Below are 19,398 nucleotides of genomic sequence, written 5' to 3' on the forward strand. Positions count from 1 at the left end.
AAAAAATAAAGAAAATCAAATAATAAATCAACACACACACAATTACTGCTGAAAAAGAAAGGCAGCTAATAAAACTGAGGCAAAATGAAAAAGTTTCAAGAAGGCACTTTCATGTACTTTCTAAATAAAAGTGAATTAAATAAAGCCTAAGATTTCACACAAAGGAAGTTATTCAAGTACTGACTGATTCACTAACTGTTTCAGAAGCAATGTAAAACAGATGATGAAAACAAATCCTCAAGGCTTATTCAACTCTTTTTCTCCCTTAAAAACTGCTTTTCATACACAAAGCTGCACATTACTTAACTGACCTGGGAGATACATGGTGCTGTGCCCAGCATATAACTGTATACTGACGATCATGAAGTCAAGCAAGAGGGGTGTTAAATTGGACTTAGAATTGCAAGTAATGGGTCCCAATCAACTGCTTAAGTAATTGGAAAACAATCACCACTAAAGCAAGAAATTACGTATCTGAACCCTACAAGCAATAAAAAACACACAGCTGAACTAGATAAGCAATGAGTGATAAACTCAAGAGTGCAAAAGGTAAATTCTAAACTTTTTTTTTTTTTTTTTTTTGAGAAATAAAGCAGCTAACTTGCCCATCTGATTTTGGAAAACTGGTATAAACATTTGGCACATTGGAAGAATATTCCTGTTAATGGTCGCTAGCAGTTCTCATTACAAGATCATAAAAACCCTGAAGCTAATCTTGACCTACATGACGATCTTCATATTTTGGTGGAAACAATTTTTGTAAACCAAGAAGTATTAACAATTATTGCAGAGTACAGTATTATTAAACAACTATCCAGATCAATTTTGCATTTTAGAAGTGTTGAAAACTGAGGTAACTTAAAATGGAACCCAGTGTGATGTTCTAACATAGCAGATAGACATAGAAAATGCAATCCACACAGTTTTTTTAGCCTTTAGATGTTGTAAAGTTTTTGAAATGAAATGCTATCTTTGGATTCTAGGTAAGTAAAGCTTTGCATTAAGGCTAAGCAGTTTCACACTAAGATTGAAAAACTGCTGAATTCTTTGGCACCAAAAAGACCTTGATAAGTGGGGTTAAAAAAGATATTCGAAATGCTAGAAAGTGAAACAGAGTAGACGTATAAAACTATTGTATTTTTATACAATCATTTCCATGACATTTCAATTATTTTCTTCCCAGGGTGAAAACTTCTAGCAATACATCTTCCTGATTTCTTACCTCTGTCTTGCCTGTGAGGAATAGGTAGTTGATTTTAAATGTCAACATTAACTAAAAGTATTTTTGCAAAATGACACAAATGTATTTTTCTTTTTTTCAGTTACTATTTGAAACAGTGAGTTTATAAAGTATTAAATTTTCCTGCATTCATACCACTGTGATAAAACAAAGTTGAGTCACCTATTCCACAAAATACTCAAATAAAGCAGCATACACAATGGTGATTAATCTTAAAACAGTGAACATTACATTAAAACCTCTGAAACTTTATTTATTCTCTTTATGACTATTCTTACAAATTCAATCTATAAAAATGTTCATCTTGGTAATTGGTTCCTCAGAATCCTATTAAAATACCTTTATTGCAAGCAGTGCTGACTAAAACAAGCTCTACAGATTTGCCACCATTGCTGAGCCCAGTGACGAAATTATTAACATTCTAAGTGATGAAGGCCACTGAATATTGATAGAGTTTAATATTTAACAATACTTAATATCTACTAAAATCTGATCAAGTTATGGGCATAGGCAAAAATTCAAAATTTAAACACATAAGAGATACTAAGTACTTCTGTTAAAATTGCCATTACTGGTTGCCAGTACAAAGTCTACTCGGCTTCAACAAACTGTAAATGTTCCACCACTAAGCATCAGTGCATTTACAGTGCTGCAAGTCTGTCAGGGATGATCACAAGGTCACTACCTACGAACACTTCTTCCATTGCAAGAATACTAGAAAGAAAAAAGAACGCCTATGCAATTTAAATCTTAGGGAATGTTTTTGGTCAACGAGTCTATTAAAGAACAAAGCATCTCCAAGCTGCAACCTTTATATATAAACAGTTATCCTCTTGCAACTCTTCAAGTAACACCAGGTTTGTGTTGAAAAAATACCAAACTATTAAAATGTTGTGCAGAGAACTGTAAACTAGAAAAATTAAGTAAAATATATTTAGACAAGGAAGAAATATTTTCCAGGAATTAGCAAGAAAATAGTCATGTTTATAAGAAGTGATTATTTTAGGGACTTGGTATTTTAACCCATATGCCTTGCATTATTTTGCATAGAAGGTTTTAATTGTTGTAATTAAGCTGGCGCAGATTTAACATAAGCTGTTTTTTCTGGCAGTTTGCGGAAGTTGAATCATTTTTCTAAACTTTTCTTCCTCCTGCAATTTTAATTCCTATGTTTCTACCTGAACTGCAGATAAAGTTGTGATAGAAGAATGTGGTGCAACAAATTCTCTGTGTTGGGAAGAAAAAGGGTGGAGAAGTTCAGATGGATGCTAGAACAATGAAGAGGAGACTACCTGCTGAATTTTGAAGCAATTCATTTTATAAACTACATAACCCTATGAATTTAACTTTAAAATTTAGCCAGCCTCTTAGAAAAACAGGAACAGGTGAAAAACCTGCTTACCTTCTTACACTATTTGTCAAATCAGTATCATGTAAGAGGATGAATAGGATTTAATCCAAATAGTAGCTAATACATGAAAAAGCATTCTCGCATGAAATTTGTATTCCAGTACACTAAAGATCTCAACCCCCCATATAGCACATAGCTGTCTTTAAAAAACAGGTGAAATAAGTACTTTTGGGACTGATGGAAAGGCAGAGAAAAACTGTTTATTTCAATTCAAAGAAAGATGGTAACACATAAAAAAGCAACTTCTTTCACTAAACAGTAACTGGTATTTGTCTGAATGTTTAAAAAGTCCTTGCAGCAAATATTTAGGTAGGACTCGGGTGACTTTGTCACTAGTTCATTAAGAACTATCATAAAATGTGTTCAATAATTCAATTCAATAAATAGCATGAGCTGTTGGTAGTGTGATGAAATACTGTGGGTGCGAGCTTCAGTCATGCGAGAAGTATAGTTAATCCTTTCAGCCACACACCCTGAAATACAGTGGTGTCAAAACCATAATTTGCTTCCTTCTCCCACCCCAACTAACAGGATTTTTTTAAAGACAGACTTTATACCTACGGACAGCGTATGTTCAGGTAAAATAACAAATAATTCCTAAGGGGCTTCATTTAGTTTGGCCTCTAATGATACTATCAGAATGAAAGATAAGATACAAATAAACCCTGATTTTAGATTTCTGAGTTATGTCAGCCCGCGATGAACTGAATGCTATGCTTAGCACTTCCAAAACATCACATTAACGGTTTCTCTTTCCTTCCACCTCTTCAAAAGAACTAACACACTCAGTGGCTGCTATCCTTTCGTATGTTCTCTCTATACAATGATTCCTCCCTTTAGAGGGGTCTCAAGAGCAGTTTCTGCTGGGGAGCCGCTGCAGCAGGGCTCCAAGGAAGCCACAAGACCAAGAAGTGCTGGGAAAGCCAGGACCTCAAGGGCTTGGGGCTAAACAGCCTGTTTGTGTACAGAAGCTGAAACACACACACACTCCTCAGCCCAAGGGAAATCAGAGTAATCTCCATGGGGGGAACTGCACTCAAAAAATGTCCTTTCCTCTGGACTTTCTGCTTTTCCTTTCCTGTTTTGGTTTTTTTTTTTCATTATGCAATAACAAAAAGGAACGCATACAGATATGGTAAAATACTCTGAATAGTCTATAATGGCTGGTCAGAGTGATGACACTGAGTTATAAGAACATCCAAGATGACTCCAGGGGTCCAATGCACAGCAGGTACCACACCTCTGCAAGGAGCACATGGTATAGAATAAGCAACATTTGAAACTACAGTCTGAAATGCACTTGGCTCAGAAATGCTCCCATTGCAGTTTTTCCTTAATCTGCCAGACTGGGGAAGACTGCTCACTCCTCTCCTGGTCAGCCTGTTGAGGGACTGACCCTGTCCATCTTGCAGAAGCACACAGCTGTCTGGGACAGGACCTTGTGTCTCTCATGTGCACCATCCCAAGCCACTGCAGAACCTTCTTCGGGAGGTGAAGGCACGTGAGTACAAAAGACAGCCCACAGTGTCTCTACAGCGATTTTCTGTTATTTGTGTAATGATACTTTTCTTGTAAAAGTGGCCCATTTTCCACCTTTGATGTACACCATTAGATATTCTCAGATAATCGTAGATAATCAGCACTAATCTTAATAAGGTTATGCAATAATTATGATTGAAATGACAAAGTTCTTTCTTGACCCAAATATTGGAATTTGTCATACTTACACTCTCAGTGATAGATCAGTTATTTTTCTATCATTGCTCTCAAGTAAATAAACCCCATGAAAGTCAAACTGTAATTTTAACATGCATGTAAATTTAACTCCCAAAAAGTGTTATTAATAGCACTGAAGAAATAAAACTGCTTACAGATGCATTTAAATTGATGACAATTATTCTACATTTTAAATAAAACAGGAAGCAAACTTTTCACTGAAAGATGCCATTCAAAGCATGAGTTTAATGCACTCTAATTTATGCACACTGACTTGATTAGTCTTTCTAGGGGTGTGGTTTCATGTTACACTTAATCTGATTTTATTGCAGGCTACTGGTGAAAGGGGAGGTCCGGTTCCCTTGTCCTCCCCCTTCCCCTTGCTCTAGCATTGAGCAGCTGCACAGAATGAGTCCTGATCTGACCAAAAAATACGGGTATTTTTGGTGGGTTAGCAATTCTGACTATTCATTGAACTGATCCAAAGGATCCCAATCATTCTGTGGCCACACAATTGCTTCATGTCATACAAAGGAGACACAAAGCTGGAAAAGGAGGGAGAAGAGCCTGAACCTTCCCTTTCAGCAGCGGCCTACAGTTGAATAGGTGAAGTATACATGAAACTGCTTCCTAAGGCTGTATTTCCCTTGCAGCCTAAATCATCACAATTCCCATTGTCCCCCTCACAGCTAAATGTTACTGCTGATCTTGCTTGAGACTCTTGAGATGACCCTATATACCAAGCTGATGGAAAATTAACCCAATTGAAAAGAAAAGTCTCCCCTTCCCCTTTTTTCCCCATTCCTCCCCCCTGCCCTGGTTCTCATCTGTTCACATGGTAAGGTAATGCACCCGTCTTACCCAGCAAAAAGCCACTGCTTTTTTTTGTCAGGATTAATTTTCTACTGTTTAGAGCGCAGAATTAGCTCCAGGCACATGTTGTCAAGACCAAGAGAGAAACAGAAAAGGGGACAGTGAGAAGTTGTTCATTTAGTTCAATGGTGTAAAATCGAAACCATAGGCCCTTGGCACCTCACTGTGAAGTCTGGCAACTTAATTTCAACCCATCTCCATCAGCATGAGCTACAGCGATTTGGACTGCAGTGACTGAGGAGTACTTGGATGTTCTCTCCTCTGCTCTGGGGATGGAAGCACCAGCAGAGGTAATGGGGCAGGTCATCTAGGGGCAATAAACTCATCAACTACAGAAAAGGTTTTCCTAAAACATGAATTTGATTGCCTTAAGAGCAAAATACAGCTTCACAGCCTTTCCTAAGCTAGTCCAAAGCTTAGAGAAACCCTGGTATGAATTTAAAGGTGAAAAACCTATACAGTAATCACAAAGGCTAATGTATTTTAAAAGTCTTACCACTGAAACAGGCTCCATGGCTTCTTGCTTGATAGGGACTGGGTCAAACATTAGCATCTTTTTTATTCACCTGTTTTGATGTCTCTGATGTCCTGGCCTGCAAGGGAAAGATAAGGTGTTACAAAGCCGCAGGAAATCCCCTAAACTTTCTGAATTGTACAGAACTTACTATTTTGTCATATTAATGTGAATATTTATCCACCTCTAACATAGCTTCTTAAATATTTGACTGGGCTTCATTTAAATATTTCAGTTATTGTAAGTTTATTCTTTCCCAATTGCTGTTGAAACAAAGGGACAGCTGCTCGCTTTAATGGAAGCTAATTTGAATTCTTATTGTGCATGTCAGCATACCAAGATCACAGAACTGTCACTTTCATTAGCTGTCAGTGTATAAACACATCACAGTTTAGACTAGGCATTTCTCATCAGCATTACAACTTAAGAATAATCTTGTTTATACAAGTGAACTGATTCTGGAGAGGACATCTTTTTTTTCTTAGAGTCCTGGAGTTGAAACTTTCACACACAGTGACACTGAAATCAATGCAAAAGAAAGATTAAAATCCAGGACTAATTTGGAGAGATATATCCAACATGTTGCAATGACTTAACGTAAAAAAACCATCAGTTATTTGCCTGAGATAATAAATCTACTGACAATTCAACAACAATTTGTGCTAACTGTGCAAAAGAGAAGCACTTCAAAAAATCTGGTTGTATTCTGTGCAGTTTCAGTTGTTTTTTCTACAGTGTTCAACCTCACTTATCCAATTCTAGCTTATCTCAAACTGCCTGAAATCAAAGTATTTAGCATAAAACATGTCATAACTTAACTATCATACTACACATCGGCCATGGTCAACTTGGAAAGATGCTGTGAAGGGAAGGAGGAGACACCTCTACTGGGCAAAGCCGTAAGGGTATGGAGTAAAAGACAAGAGAAGCAAAGGAAAGTGGTTCTCAATGACATTTAGATGTTGGCAAGCTTTTTATAAATCACTTGAGGTTATACATTATATGACTGATGTTAAAGGAGCAAGTTCTGACCATACACTGTACAGTTCCCAGCCCTACCTGGAAGTGGTATGACCTCTATTAAGATCTGAGAACAAAAAAAAAATTACACAAATTCAATTTTGACCAGTAGATGGCACTGGAAAGAAACAAATACAGCCAGACTACAACATCCAGACAATTTCACCCTGCGGAAGTAGGCTAAAGGCTCAATAACATATTTGTAGCTGTGGCCGGAAAATTCTCCCAGAAATTGAAATGAAAATTTTAAGATGTACCTGCTCAAATTAAAACAATTCTAATGAGCCTACACTAATGAACAATCTTGCAATTAACTATCATGTGTGTTTATAGCTAAAACTTTGTTAAGAGCTTCCAGAGAAAGATGGCATGAGTTGTTGCAAGTCTATCATTAATTATTCAGGTATATTAATAAAGTTTAAAGACTTATGGAAATATATTACAACAGTGTACATTTTGAATAATGGAAACAAACAAGTATCAAAAGTATCTTCATAATTCTTCTTACAAAAGTCAAAGGCCTGACAAAACCAAATTGCAAAAAAGTGAAACAAATAGAGCAGCTCAATGTAATTTCCAGTTTAAACTTAACATGTAGTTTTATTTTAGAAGCAGTTGTGTAAGAATACACTATTTGCTAAAAGTTGTGATAATTTTGTAAATACTTTGTTTGTGAGAAGATTATTAATTATACTATTTTTCTTTGAATGGTTATCTTTTTCAGATTTTTAACATTTCACATAGCTAAAACTAACATTTCAGAAGACTGTCTTCCCAGAAATATATCCATGTATCTATGGATTAAATACATATATGCATATCTATGCATCACTCACACACATTCCCACACACATATATGGATTGTGAAAACTGGAAAAAAGTTATACTTTTGGACATAAAAAATGTTTAAAGTAAAATGTAGCCTGTCAGACGTCATATATAAGAATTTGGAACTACTTGCTTTCAAGTTTCCAGAAACTTTCTAAATTTTAGTTTATAAGTGCACAGATACACTGACACACCAATTTGTACTTTAGTGAAGGAAAGAAGGAAGGGAGAAACAGAGAGGGACAAAGAGAGAAAAAGAAAAGAGGAAAAGGAGAAAAGGAGGAAAAGGAGAAAGGAGGAAAAGGAGAAAGGAGGAAAAGGAAGATGGAAGAAAAGGAAAAAAGGAGGAAAAGGAAAAAGGAGGAAAAGGAAGAAAGGAGGAAAAGGAAGAAAGGAGGAAAAGGAAAAAAGGAGGAAAAGGAAAAAAGGAGGAAAAGGAGAAAGGAGGAAAAGGAAGATGGAAGAAAAGGAAAAAAGGAGGAAAAGGAAAAAGGAGGAAAAGGAAAAAGGAGGAAAAGGAAGAAGGAGGAAAAGGAAGAAGGAGGAAAAGGAAAAAGGAGGAAAAGGAAAAGGGAAAAGGAAAAAAAGAAAAGAGAGAGAGAGAGAAGGTGTCAGTAAGCAGTCATGCTCCCAGGCTATTCTTTTTGTCATTTCTGTCGTTTTAAAATTTGATTTTCTTCAGTTTAAGAGTTACTCCTTTTCACCTTTTACTCCAAGAAAGTGCATGAAAGACACTTGATACACATTTCACATGTCATGCTACACATTTGAGTGTTTCCTCAGAGGGCTCTAAATTACTGTGTAGGATTAGACTGACATAGACAACAGAAAGTGTACTGCACTGAATAAAAGTGAAAAGGAATTCTTGATCTTTCTTGGGTGCAGTCATCTAAGAACAGCAGAGGAAAACGTTACTTTTGTTGCTGCATCATAGTACAGAAATTGAGTACTTCTTTATCACATTACTCTTAAGTGGTAGGTTTCTTTTCCCCATCTGATAGTGACTGGAAACCAATTTTCAAGAAAGGAAAATTAATTAATATATAATGCTTGGTTCTGTCAGTCCAGATCAGAGGGTCAAATTCTTATTTGGTAGAAACTGATAGAGCTGCTATAGTCAATACAAACCAGCTTTGGGTCTGGCATTTAAAATTTAGCTCAGAAGGACACTTTCCTAAGGCTGCAAATAAACTCACAAAAAATTCTCTTTGTATTTAAAAATAATGCTCCAAATCTATTGCTGGGACCACATTCACAGGCAAATACGTGCATGCACACTAAAACATAAATAAAGCATGCTACTCCTACTAAGAAGTCAGTAGTTTTTCCTAGTCTATTTGTAAAATTGTGCCTACTAACTCAAAACCTCAGTCTTCTCTCCTAAACGTTTGAGAAGGGGGCAATAGGGAAGGTAAACAGTCTTATCTGTTTCTATTATAGAGGAATGAAAAAATAGTTGGGTTCTACTTTACACACTGATTTCATAATGTACTTGTTTGAAAGCCCACAAATTGTTTAGTAAATACAACTAATTTCTGGAAAATCAAAACACTGTCTCTCATTCCTGAGATACGCCGGAAAAAAGAGTGAGGAGACAACAACATATTCATATTAAGCATATTAAAAAATAAGGGTCTTTGTCTTTCACATTATTAGATAAACTATTTTGCATTAAAGGTTTTTTTTCATGTGGGTTAAAAGAATTTAAAATGCGTGTAATCTGAAACTAAATAATTAACTACAATCCAGTAGGCAAACATTCCACCCTCTTTTTTTTGCTCTCCCTCTCTTTTTCTGCTAACAAGCCACCCAGTTTTACTTTCTTGCCTCCTCCCATTCACTCCACCCTGTGGATCTCTGCCAAGTCAGTCCAACTTGTCCAAACAGGACATGGCTTTTGATAACATTTTGCTCACACCCTGTACTTCAGAAAGACAAATGAAGCAACTGGGTTTTGTATGCAAATAAGGGCAGGTGCAAGGTGAAGTCCAGGCAAAGTCCCTCAGTATTTTCCTATCTGAAGTCCAGTGAAGACACCAAGCCAGAAAAAAACACAGACTCTGCCCTTATGATCCAATACGCAGCGAAGTACCCCTTCCAGAAGGGAAGTTCATCATCGATAAGAGTTCATCGCCTTGTCAGGATTGAAGACTTCTCAATACTAACTTCCTGACAGGTATTGTTTACTGTTTCAGAGATATAATTAAGAGTAAATGAAAGCTTAAAGGTACTTAACGTGTATTCTGACAATAAGGACTTGTACGGATTATTTACCCTGGATGAAATGAGCAAAGCGGTTAAAGAATGCACCCAGACTACACATCTGCACTGCAGAGCGGCTGGAGAAGGGCAACCGCACTGCAGCTATTCCCAGCAGCTCTGTGCATCTACCTTCAAGGTCCACCAACTCTGCAGACCTGTTATGAAAGGAAAGGGTGGGGTGAAGGGCCAGTTTTGACTGTGCACATCCAACAACTATAAAGCCTCCCTCTAACACAAAGCCTTTGCTCTCATTAAATACCTGGAAGAGCACTCAGTGACCTGACTCTTGTTGCGGACAGAGGGGTGGTGACCATAAATTCTGCCTCTCTTCACGCTGCATGAAAGCATGCATGGGGTTTGCTTTCTCAGTCTTTGTGCCTGGGGGAAGCAAGGAATGCTGCCCTGTGGTACAGTGAGACTTTGTCTAGAAGCTTCAAGGTATGATTGTTATTGTTGGTATAATTACAGAATAATGTAATGATATCTGCTAAATTAGCACTGCATGAGTGTCCTCTGCAAAGACAGTGCAGCTCTTGCAGCACTGTTGGTATCTAGCAGCCGACCTAAGTCATGTGGCCAAAGCTCTCCAGTCCAAGCACTTTGGGACTCAGGCTGTTGCTCTGAAACTATTACTTCTGTGAGCCTTGAGTCAAACTTCCCCTGATACTAAGGAGAAGTGATAATATCAGAATAGTCTCCACTGATGAAAGCCAAAGGGTGGGGAGGTTTTCTGAACCTGGGTGAGAAGTCTTCTTCAGTGGAACCTTGAAAGAGAGTTTGACAGAGAAAAAACAGTTTCTGAGAGCAGGATTCCCTGCAAAAGGTACAAAAAGTGTTTTCCAGGGCTAGAAACAAGATGTGTTTGCACTTACTGTACCAGTTGCTCATCAAAACCCGAGTCAGCAAAAGAATGTTTCTAAAGTTCCATTAACTTTAATGGGAAGTAAGCAAGCACTTTACTGCACTGGGCCCCAAAATAGCAGCAGGCAAAGAAACTCTCCAGCTCAGCACAGCAGTCAGACTCAGTCAAAGCAAGCAAGAGCAGGGAAAGGAGCAAAGGCCCAGACACGGTGTTGGGGGAAGGGACTGGAGCAGCCAGCCCATGAAGAACAGAGCAGGGGGAAAATCATGATGAACCAGTACATCGAGAAAACGTTTCACTGATCAGCAGCCTTCTGTGTTTGTTTATTCACTGGATTTCCACTGGGAAACAGGAATAACTGTTGAAAAAGTCAGGATATTGCGTAAAAAGAAAATGGTGCCTGGGCAAAAATTTTCTGCTGAAAGTTTTACCTGATAGGCACGAAGAAAAAGAATATTTCTATAGGATTCTGTTATTTAGTATTTCAGACTTTTTTTGCTTTTTATTGACATGAAAATTGTTTACCTTCCTCCTTTCAGAACTGCTAACAGGCTGAAAAATCTGGGGTTTGCACAACTTGTGCATCCTAACTTTGCTGATATCACTTTGTTTGACCTAGAATTGCTTTGATGTAATCACTTATCAGCTGTGTAGCAGACTAATCAGTATTTCCATTAAAATTTCGATAATACTGTTGCAGGCTCTTTGAAGCCACATGCCTGGAAATAGCTTTCTTGTATGTAAAAATTTTGGGCAAAAAAGTTCTTGCAGTGCTCATTAAGAAAATGACTTCTCTACCAAGGAAAAATGGAGCCCATGTAAAGCCTGTTCAACCTTCAGTTCTACAGTTACTGAACCTTAGGGAGAGAGAAAGAAAAGCCCTTGAGGCACCTCCATTAGACAATATTCTCCCTTATCAGGGCAGACTGCTGTCTGGTTTCCTGTCTCAAGCTACTTCTTAGAAAGAGAAACAGTCTAGTAAGGATAAAAGATCAGACTTTTGAAAACAAGTGAAGTATGTGGAATGGTATGATAATCTTTCCCTTCCAAACTGAACTTTTGTTTTTTTTGTTGTGTTTTTCTTAAGAGGTAAATTTTGAAGATAATTTAAAAGGAGAAATATAAATCCTATCTTTTTATTATGAGGGAAGAATGACAGAAAATACTCTTCTCTTACGTAAAAGGTTCTGCTATTTCATGAAACATATGAAACAGAGATTCAACATTTTTGATAGTATAGGGAAGAAGAAAAAAAATCTAATCCTAAAGAAAGGAAGTGTACATTTATGAATAATAGCCTAAATGATTAATTTGAATGAGGATTTGAATACAGGGCAAATGTCAATGAACTTCTATGTACCTACGGAAGTCGGGGAAAAAAAAAAACAACAGGGAGAAGAGCTGGACAGTGTAGTGGGTACAAATGAGACAAGTGATCAAAGCAGCTTAGACTCTTTAAAAGTGGAACGTCTGTTACGCCTTCATGGATCAAGTTAGTTTGCTGGTAACACACACTGACTGCATGATAGAGAGACCACACGTTTAGGTTGGGTTTTTTTTCCATTCTGACTTAGTTTACTATTATTAAAAACCTGTTAGAGCTGTATCTTTCCCTTTGGCTGATCTACACTTACACTTCCTTCCCCTGGGAGATACCAGCTACAAAACCCTCAAAGTAAACCTCGGCATCAAGTGAATGCTTAACAGGGAAGGGTTAAATCTCTCCTAAAAGCAGCTCTGCCAAAGTTCATATTCTGGATTGGAAGCAACTAGCCTTGGAATGAAAACACAAAAGCTTCAACACTGACAGCATAAAAGAACTCTAAAAGACCTCCTGTTAGCGGTGTTAATTAATATTAAAAAGTTGGTTTACAAAACCATTATAATTTTAATCTCAGTCCCTGATTTTGTAGAACTTCTGGCTACAAGAAGGTGTGAACCACAAAATTTACTGCATTTATTATACAGAAGTTTCCAATATTAAATGCAGTTAAATGCAACACTTTCCCCTCTGTCATGGGAAAAAAAGATTAAATATGTTTGAAATCCTGTGCAAATTAACAGTACCAGAATTAAGATATTTAATCGGGTTCTAATGGATAAACTCACCCATGGCATTCTAAAATTAACAGAAAAACAACTATGTAAAAACAACTGAGAGTAACAAATTAAAATAATCAATAAACAACTTACCAAAACTCTGTGGCCAAATACTTCTTGTTATCTGGATTTCTGAACAGACAAAAAACAAGTTGATGTAAGGACGTGCACAGAATTCAGTAAAAATTATTTTTCACATACAATTAAGCCCTGAAAGAGGAAGTTTAAAGCATGTATTTTGGATACTTCTTAAAAGATACCTGCAATGACCACAAACAGCGAACTTCTAGCATCCAAAAGAGCAACAGCAGGAACTGTAAGATTACTTAAAAACGAGTGAAATAAAAAGAGGTAAAATAAAAGGGTGGAAGTACTTCTGTTTGTACAGAAACCATGCATATTCCAGCCCATAAGTGACAGAGAAGAATAAACACTCCATCTTGCATTTTCATCCAGGGCCTGATTCAAAGCCCACTGAAGTTAATGCAAGTCTTTCTCTTGATTTCAATGAGCTTTGGCTTGGGTCCTTTAGCTCTTCTTCTGTCAGATCCAAAGCAACACAAAGATTTATGCTCTCTTTCTGAATTTCCTCTCATCTCTATGTCTGCCTGCAACAGGGTGGGGGAAGAAGACAAATACAAAAACAGGAGTAAAGAATTTATTTTTATGCCTTCAAAAATGCAAAATGTGGGACAGCCATACCTATTCATTCCAAAGAAAAGTTAGCCAGCAGTGCCTCATTTTCTGTATTACATCTGGAAGACAGCGAAATCTTCCAGTTTGTATAAGGAGAAAATACCTACTCCTTCTGAGATCTGGAAATACAAAGTGCGTATGTTGGGCCATTCAGGTTGGGTAACGGCAGAAGCCAAAACCCTCTTGTAAGTATGAGCCTACAGATGTGGATTCTCTTCTCATACTCTTTTCACACCAGTGTAACTCCATGACTTTAATGGAGCTATTCCAGATCGGCTGATGAGCAAGTGAGAGCAGAAAACTGGCTCACAACTTTCTGTAGACTCAAGTACAAGTTGTCAGCGAAGGTAGCGAAGCTCTCCAGTTCACCCCCATAACTACATTGGAGCCGAGGGCGTGCGTTAAAGGTTAACTTGGAAACCTTATTATGACATAACACAGGCATCTTAAGCAATCGTGAGTGTGTAGAGACATGATAACTCATTGGGTGGGGATTGGGAGTTGAGGGGCAGTGACAAGGGGCCTGGACGAGGCTACCGATCTGCCAGAAAACAGCCTGAAACAGGAAAGAGCACCACATATGCCACTTGGAATGTGTGACGCAAACCCCAGCCTTGAAACAAAGAACAGGAAACAGCTCTGCTGGCTGCGCTGGGGAGAAAGCACAGAGAAACATTTAGGCGGCCCTCCCTGACCCTATATTCATGAGCAGCTGGAGTCTTTTAAAACAACAACAGTGGGTGGAGGTGTTTGTTCATTGGGTGTGAATAAAAACACTGTCCTTATGCAGGAGACCTGCCCTATTTACAAACAGGCTCCCGTAACATCAGGGAGCAGGGGATTTTTAGACACCACAGGTCATGACGATTAGCTGAAACCTTCCCTGGGACCAGCTGGTTTATTACTGTATTTACAGAATGCCAGTAGCTAAACAGAGCTACAGCCTCCTGACATCAAACAGGGAGCACCCCAGCCTGACAGTAAGCACCTTCTTTCTTCATAGACAGAGCTAGGGGGATCAGACCCCCGCAGGAGTGATTTGTAAAGCTAAGGGTTGCTCCCGGACAGTGTCTCACTTTTGTTCAGTATGGCTCAATAGCTGAGGACCAACATCACTCAGTGCACCCAAGAGTATTTTTCTAAGCTGTCACAGGCTTAGCCTTCTACATCCCTGTTTCATACGCACTCAGACTTCATCTCAGGACCTGATTTTCCACAGATATAATACTTTATTTTTGAAGCACCTAAATATACAGCTGAATAAATGAAATAAGCTGACAACACGAGGCAGAGATGTCTTGCAATAGAGTAACTTCAACATTTGTTTTCCTTCAAAGCTGTGGTTTCAAATACTCTCTCTTACATACTTTGCATCGGTTATTTATATACTATGGGTGGGACATCTAATATTATCCAATGTGAGAATGTGTTACAGCAAATTATGTGGACGAGTACTACAGTAACACTAGTAATTGCTGTGGGGTTTCATGGCTGGAGTTTAACAACACACATGAGGTAACAACTGGCTAGTACAGCGTCTACACAGCAACGTGTGGGTGTAGGTTTTATGCCGATGGTATCAGTTCCTTCCTTTCTTCATACTGAATATCTGGAAATATAAGTAATTTGGTGGTTGTATAACTCCCATCTCTATTATCTCTGGGCCTTCGACTCATCTCCGTCACATTTACATCATTATTTATCTGAAGACTTTTGCTTTTGGCTAAACAGGTGTTGCCTAGGTCAAATCCTCACAGTACCTAAGGGCTCCCTTGCAGCTCTGCTGCTTAGAGGAAATTTTGCTCAGTTTCTCAGGGAAGTGAGCAACCATTTAGTATCTTCTTCCCCCCTCCTGCCCCCCTTCCCTTACCCCCAGTTTCCCAGCTGGGGGGGGGACGACAAATATTTGCCTTTGGGAAAAAATAAAAAAGGCCACTCAAGTCAACTTCAGCTTCTTTGCATTTTGATACTAGGCAAAATATTCTTAAAAATACAAGAGGAAAGTTAGTTTGAAATAAATCTCTTCTGGGTCAGGCAGGATTATCAAATCCAGATGCAATTCCTCTCACACAAGAAGCAGCTCCTCCTGCGATTAATGAGACAGCGTATCTTAAAAGTATTCTATGGAAAAGTCACTAGTGAGCAGCCGTGTAATTCTTTGTTTTCAATACAGGTAATGAACATTTATGGATGTTTAACTAATGTCAAGTCTTCAGAGGTCTCCTATCAGCCACCCAAATTCAGCTTTTCCCAACAATAAAACCTTCAGAGTTCAGCTCCACAAATAGCGACACTTCCTGAATTTCTGAAGGTGAGGAAACCAATAAAACACAGCAGACAGCGCAGGTACAGTACCTGAATCACCAGGGGAGTACACAAAGCAACTTTAATGTATTTTTTTCATGTAACTATTGAAGAACTTGAGGTGTTCCGAAATAGATCTTTCTCCCAACCTCCGGTTAGGTGATCTCCCAGCGCGGGCGCCTGCCGCCGAACCTTCCTTTTCTAGGGCTCCCCTAGCTGTGCCAGGCACTCACCTGACACAGGTCCAAAGCAAGTAACTGCTATTCCCATTTCGGCTTTAAAAAAACCCAACAAACGGCATCCAGAAAAGGGAAGCTAATTACGGTCGTTTCTTCTCACTCCGCACTTAACTGCCGTGCCGTCCCGTCCCAGGCGCTACGCGTTTTAACTTCGCCTACATCACGGCTAAGTGGTGCTAAGGTCAGATGACAGTACGAAGGATAAATTCCGGAGAGCCGGTCTCATCCTCGACTTCACCCGGCGTTAGAGCGGGGATCAGCCTCGCGCTTCTGGTGGGACACCGCCAAGACGCGAGCTCCTGCCCTGCCTGGCGTCTCCCTCACCGCCCTCAGGACCGAGGGAACCCGCTACACTTTTCACCTCACGACATCCCGCGGGGGATCCGACGATGCTTCCTCCCACTCTCTAACCGAAGACGAGCCTGTCGCACCGCGCCGGCGGGCGGGCGGGCGGCCGGGGGGGCTGCGGTCCCGCTCGGCGGGAGGGCGGCCCTAGGGGGCGGGGGCCCGCAGGCCCTCCCGCCAGGGGCAGGCGGGCGGGAGGCCCCAGAGCCCCCCCCCCCGCCGGGGAGCGCGGCCGGCGGGGGAGGGCGTCGCGGGGGAGGCTGCCGCGACCGCGGCCCCGAGCGACGGCGCCGGCCACACAGGTGCGCTGCCCGCCCGGGCGGGCGCGGCAGGCAGCGGCAGCCCCCCACCCCTCGCTCCCGCCACCTCACCGCGCCGGCGGCCACGCAGGAAGGTTCACAGGCGCCGCGGGGGGAGCGCTGCTGTGAGCCCCCCCCGCCCCGCCGAGACGAGTCTTGCTGCCCCCCCCCCCCCCCCCCTTCCCCGCAGCTGCGGCCCGACGGAGACGTTTGTCCCCGCCGTCCCCCGGCCCGGCTGCGGCTGCCGCGCCCCCGGGTGCCGGCGGCGTCCCACTGCCTGCCGCCCCGGGCTCCGCGCCGCTCGCAGCGCCTGGAAACTTTTCTCCTCCGACACCTCCATCCCGCAGCCGGTACAGCCCAGCCCGGTCCGTCTGTCGTCCGTCCTGTGTCCCGTCCCGTCCCCCCCCCCCCCCCGCGCCCTCACACTTACGCTCGGCGGGTGGTGCGGAGGGTGCCGGGCCTCCGTCGGCTCCCGCAGTGCCGGGGGTCGCGCTGGGTAGTGGGGGCTGGGAGGGGGGGGGGGGGGGGGGGGGTCGCGCCTGCGGCGGCACCGAGGCGCAAGGCCGGCGTGTCCCGCGTCCCCGCGGCTGAGGCGCCTCCGCGGTGGCTCCGGGTCTGTGTGCGAGGAGGAGCTGCCCGCCCGCCGCCCTGCCTCCCGCCCTCCGCCCGCCCGCTCGCCTTCCCCCCGGGCTCCTGGCACCGGGCCGCGCTGTCACATGACGCCGGCGCCGCTCGCCCTGCCAGGCTCCCCGGGCCGGCGGGGTGAGTGGCGGTGGGAGGGTCACGGCAGGGAGCGCGGCCGGGCGGGCCGGGCGGCTCCCCGCCCGCGGGGTGGAGGCTCCGCCGAGGGGCCGGGGCGAGTCACCGCGCACAAACAGCCGGGCACGCACTGACTCCGCGCCGCCCGCCCTGCCTCCCGGGGGCAGACAGACTCGCACAGACACTAATTATCCCCAGCAGCCCGGGGAGGGAGGGGAGGGGAAGGGAGGGGCGGGGAGCGGGGCCGCCGCCGCCGCCGCCCCGCTGACAAACCTGCCCGTCCAGCTCCTCCTCCCCGCCCGTGTGTTAGGCAGAGGCGTGCGCCTGGCACCCGGCCCCGCAGCGCACCGCTTCCCTCCCTCCCTCCCTCCCTCCGCGCCCACCCCGGCCGACCTGCGGCGGCGGCAGCGGCAGCAAAACAACAGCAACACCCAGCGCCCGGGGGGAAGGAAGGGAGGTGCTCGCTCTGGGGCGCTGCCGCCGAGCTGGCTTCGCCGGCGGGGGCTGGGAAAGGGAGCGGGGCGGCGCGGAGCCGGGCGGCGGTTCCCCCGGCCCGGCCGCCGCAGGGCTGTGCCCGCGCCGCGCCCCGGCGCGACGGGGAGGTGGCGGGGCCGGGCCGCGGCCGGGCGAGGCGAGGCGAGGCGGGCCAAGGCGCGGACCGGCGGCCGGAGCGCGGCGGGCGTGGGGCAGAGGTGTCGGCCCGCCTCCGCCCCGGCTTGGCGGCTCGCCCGCCCCGGCCGCCGCCGGGACTGCCGGCTGCCTGAGGCCCCTGCCGGGGTGGTTTTCTTTATGGCTGCGATCAGCCCGTCGTGCCCGGGTGCGCTCCCGCCTCCCACCGGGAAGGGGCTCCGCGCGGGAGGGGAAGGGGCAGACGGCGAGAGGCGCTGCCCGCTCCCCTGGGCTCGGCCTCCCCTCGGAGCGGGCAGCGGCCCGGGGGCGGGCCGGCCGCCCCTGCCCGCCCAGCCCCGCGGCCGGCACCGGCGCGGGGCAGGTGTGCGTGTCCCAGTCCTGCCCCGCTCCGGGCTCCGCTCGCAGCTGGAGGGGCAGGAGCGGGGCAGCGGCGGCGGCTGCCGCCCTGCCCGGGGGGCGGCTGGGCTGAGGAGGCCCGGCCCGGCCCGGCCCGGCCCAGCCCAGCGGCGCCGTGCGGCTGCCCGGGCTCCCGGGGCGCAGGGGCGGCGGGGAGGCTGAATTTGTGTTTCTCGAAATGAGCATTCGGTGATGGAGTTAAGTATTCTTTTGTCCCAGGGCTGCGCTGGCTGCTTGAGAGAGTTTTCAGCGGGGTGCGCTGCACGTACCGCCTGTGAAACGGGAGCCGCTTGTTTCCCTACCCCCGGGTAGACCGAGGGACCTCAGTCAGAGCCGTGCTTTTTTTAAAGAAAAAAATACATATCCTCAATATATCTCAGCTCCATTGGTTAGGGAAAGGTGCTGCCAACTAATCCACTGTATCGCGCTTACAGTTGTTACAGTGTGCTATATAATAAAATCACGTCCTCTCCTCATTGATAAGTGGTACCTAAAAATGATGCCAAGGAAGAGGGAAACGCTGTGCTCGGCAAGGCCCTGTCCTGCCGTGCAAACTGAATGGACAGATCAGAAGCCAGCGATGCGTTCTCGTGGGTAAAGTCTGTGGTTGGTAGGTGCTGAGCATCTCCAGCTCCGTCGGATCAGTCTGTGTATTTAACTGCCTGAATAGGAACCTAACGTGTTTTTGGCATGTTTGGGTTGAAATTTCTGTTCTCTTTGGTTATTATTAACCCAGTCAATAATGCTGCAAACGCAAAACAAAGAGGGGAGGGGGAAGGATGGGGGAAGCGTTTTGTCAAACATGCTGCTGTGTACAGGCACATGTTCGGCGCATGTCTAAAGATGTCTGGGATGTTTTAATGCATCGCTTGACTTAGCTTGCTAGTCTGTATGGCTTTAAAAA

General features: G+C 43.9%; 1 protein-coding gene across 4 annotated transcripts in view; it reads right to left on the minus strand.

The window, feature by feature from the left end:
• The window catches only part of KLF3 (KLF transcription factor 3), a 29,526-nt gene extending 12,173 nt beyond the window's left edge, over positions 1–17,353 (minus strand). Inside the window, exons 1-3 of one of the 4 annotated variants that reach the window (XM_049835006.1) lie at positions 17,140–17,353; positions 12,920–12,958; positions 5,737–5,833 (exon numbers count right to left, since the gene is read on the minus strand). In XM_049835006.1, the coding sequence (XP_049690963.1) occupies positions 5,737–5,793 (57 nt within the window). In that variant the 5' untranslated portion in view covers positions 5,794–5,833; positions 12,920–12,958; positions 17,140–17,353. Of the gene's footprint in view, positions 1–5,736; positions 5,834–12,912; positions 16,509–17,139 lie in introns of those variants that run through there. The other 3 variants (XM_049835023.1, XM_049834998.1, XM_049835015.1) reach the window with 3 other exon arrangements.
• Positions 17,354–19,398: the final 2,045 nt, after the last annotated feature.

The sequence above is a fragment of the Accipiter gentilis genome, chromosome 3 (genome assembly GCF_929443795.1).
Source record: "Accipiter gentilis chromosome 3, bAccGen1.1, whole genome shotgun sequence".
NCBI lineage: Eukaryota > Metazoa > Chordata > Aves > Accipitriformes > Accipitridae > Astur > Astur gentilis.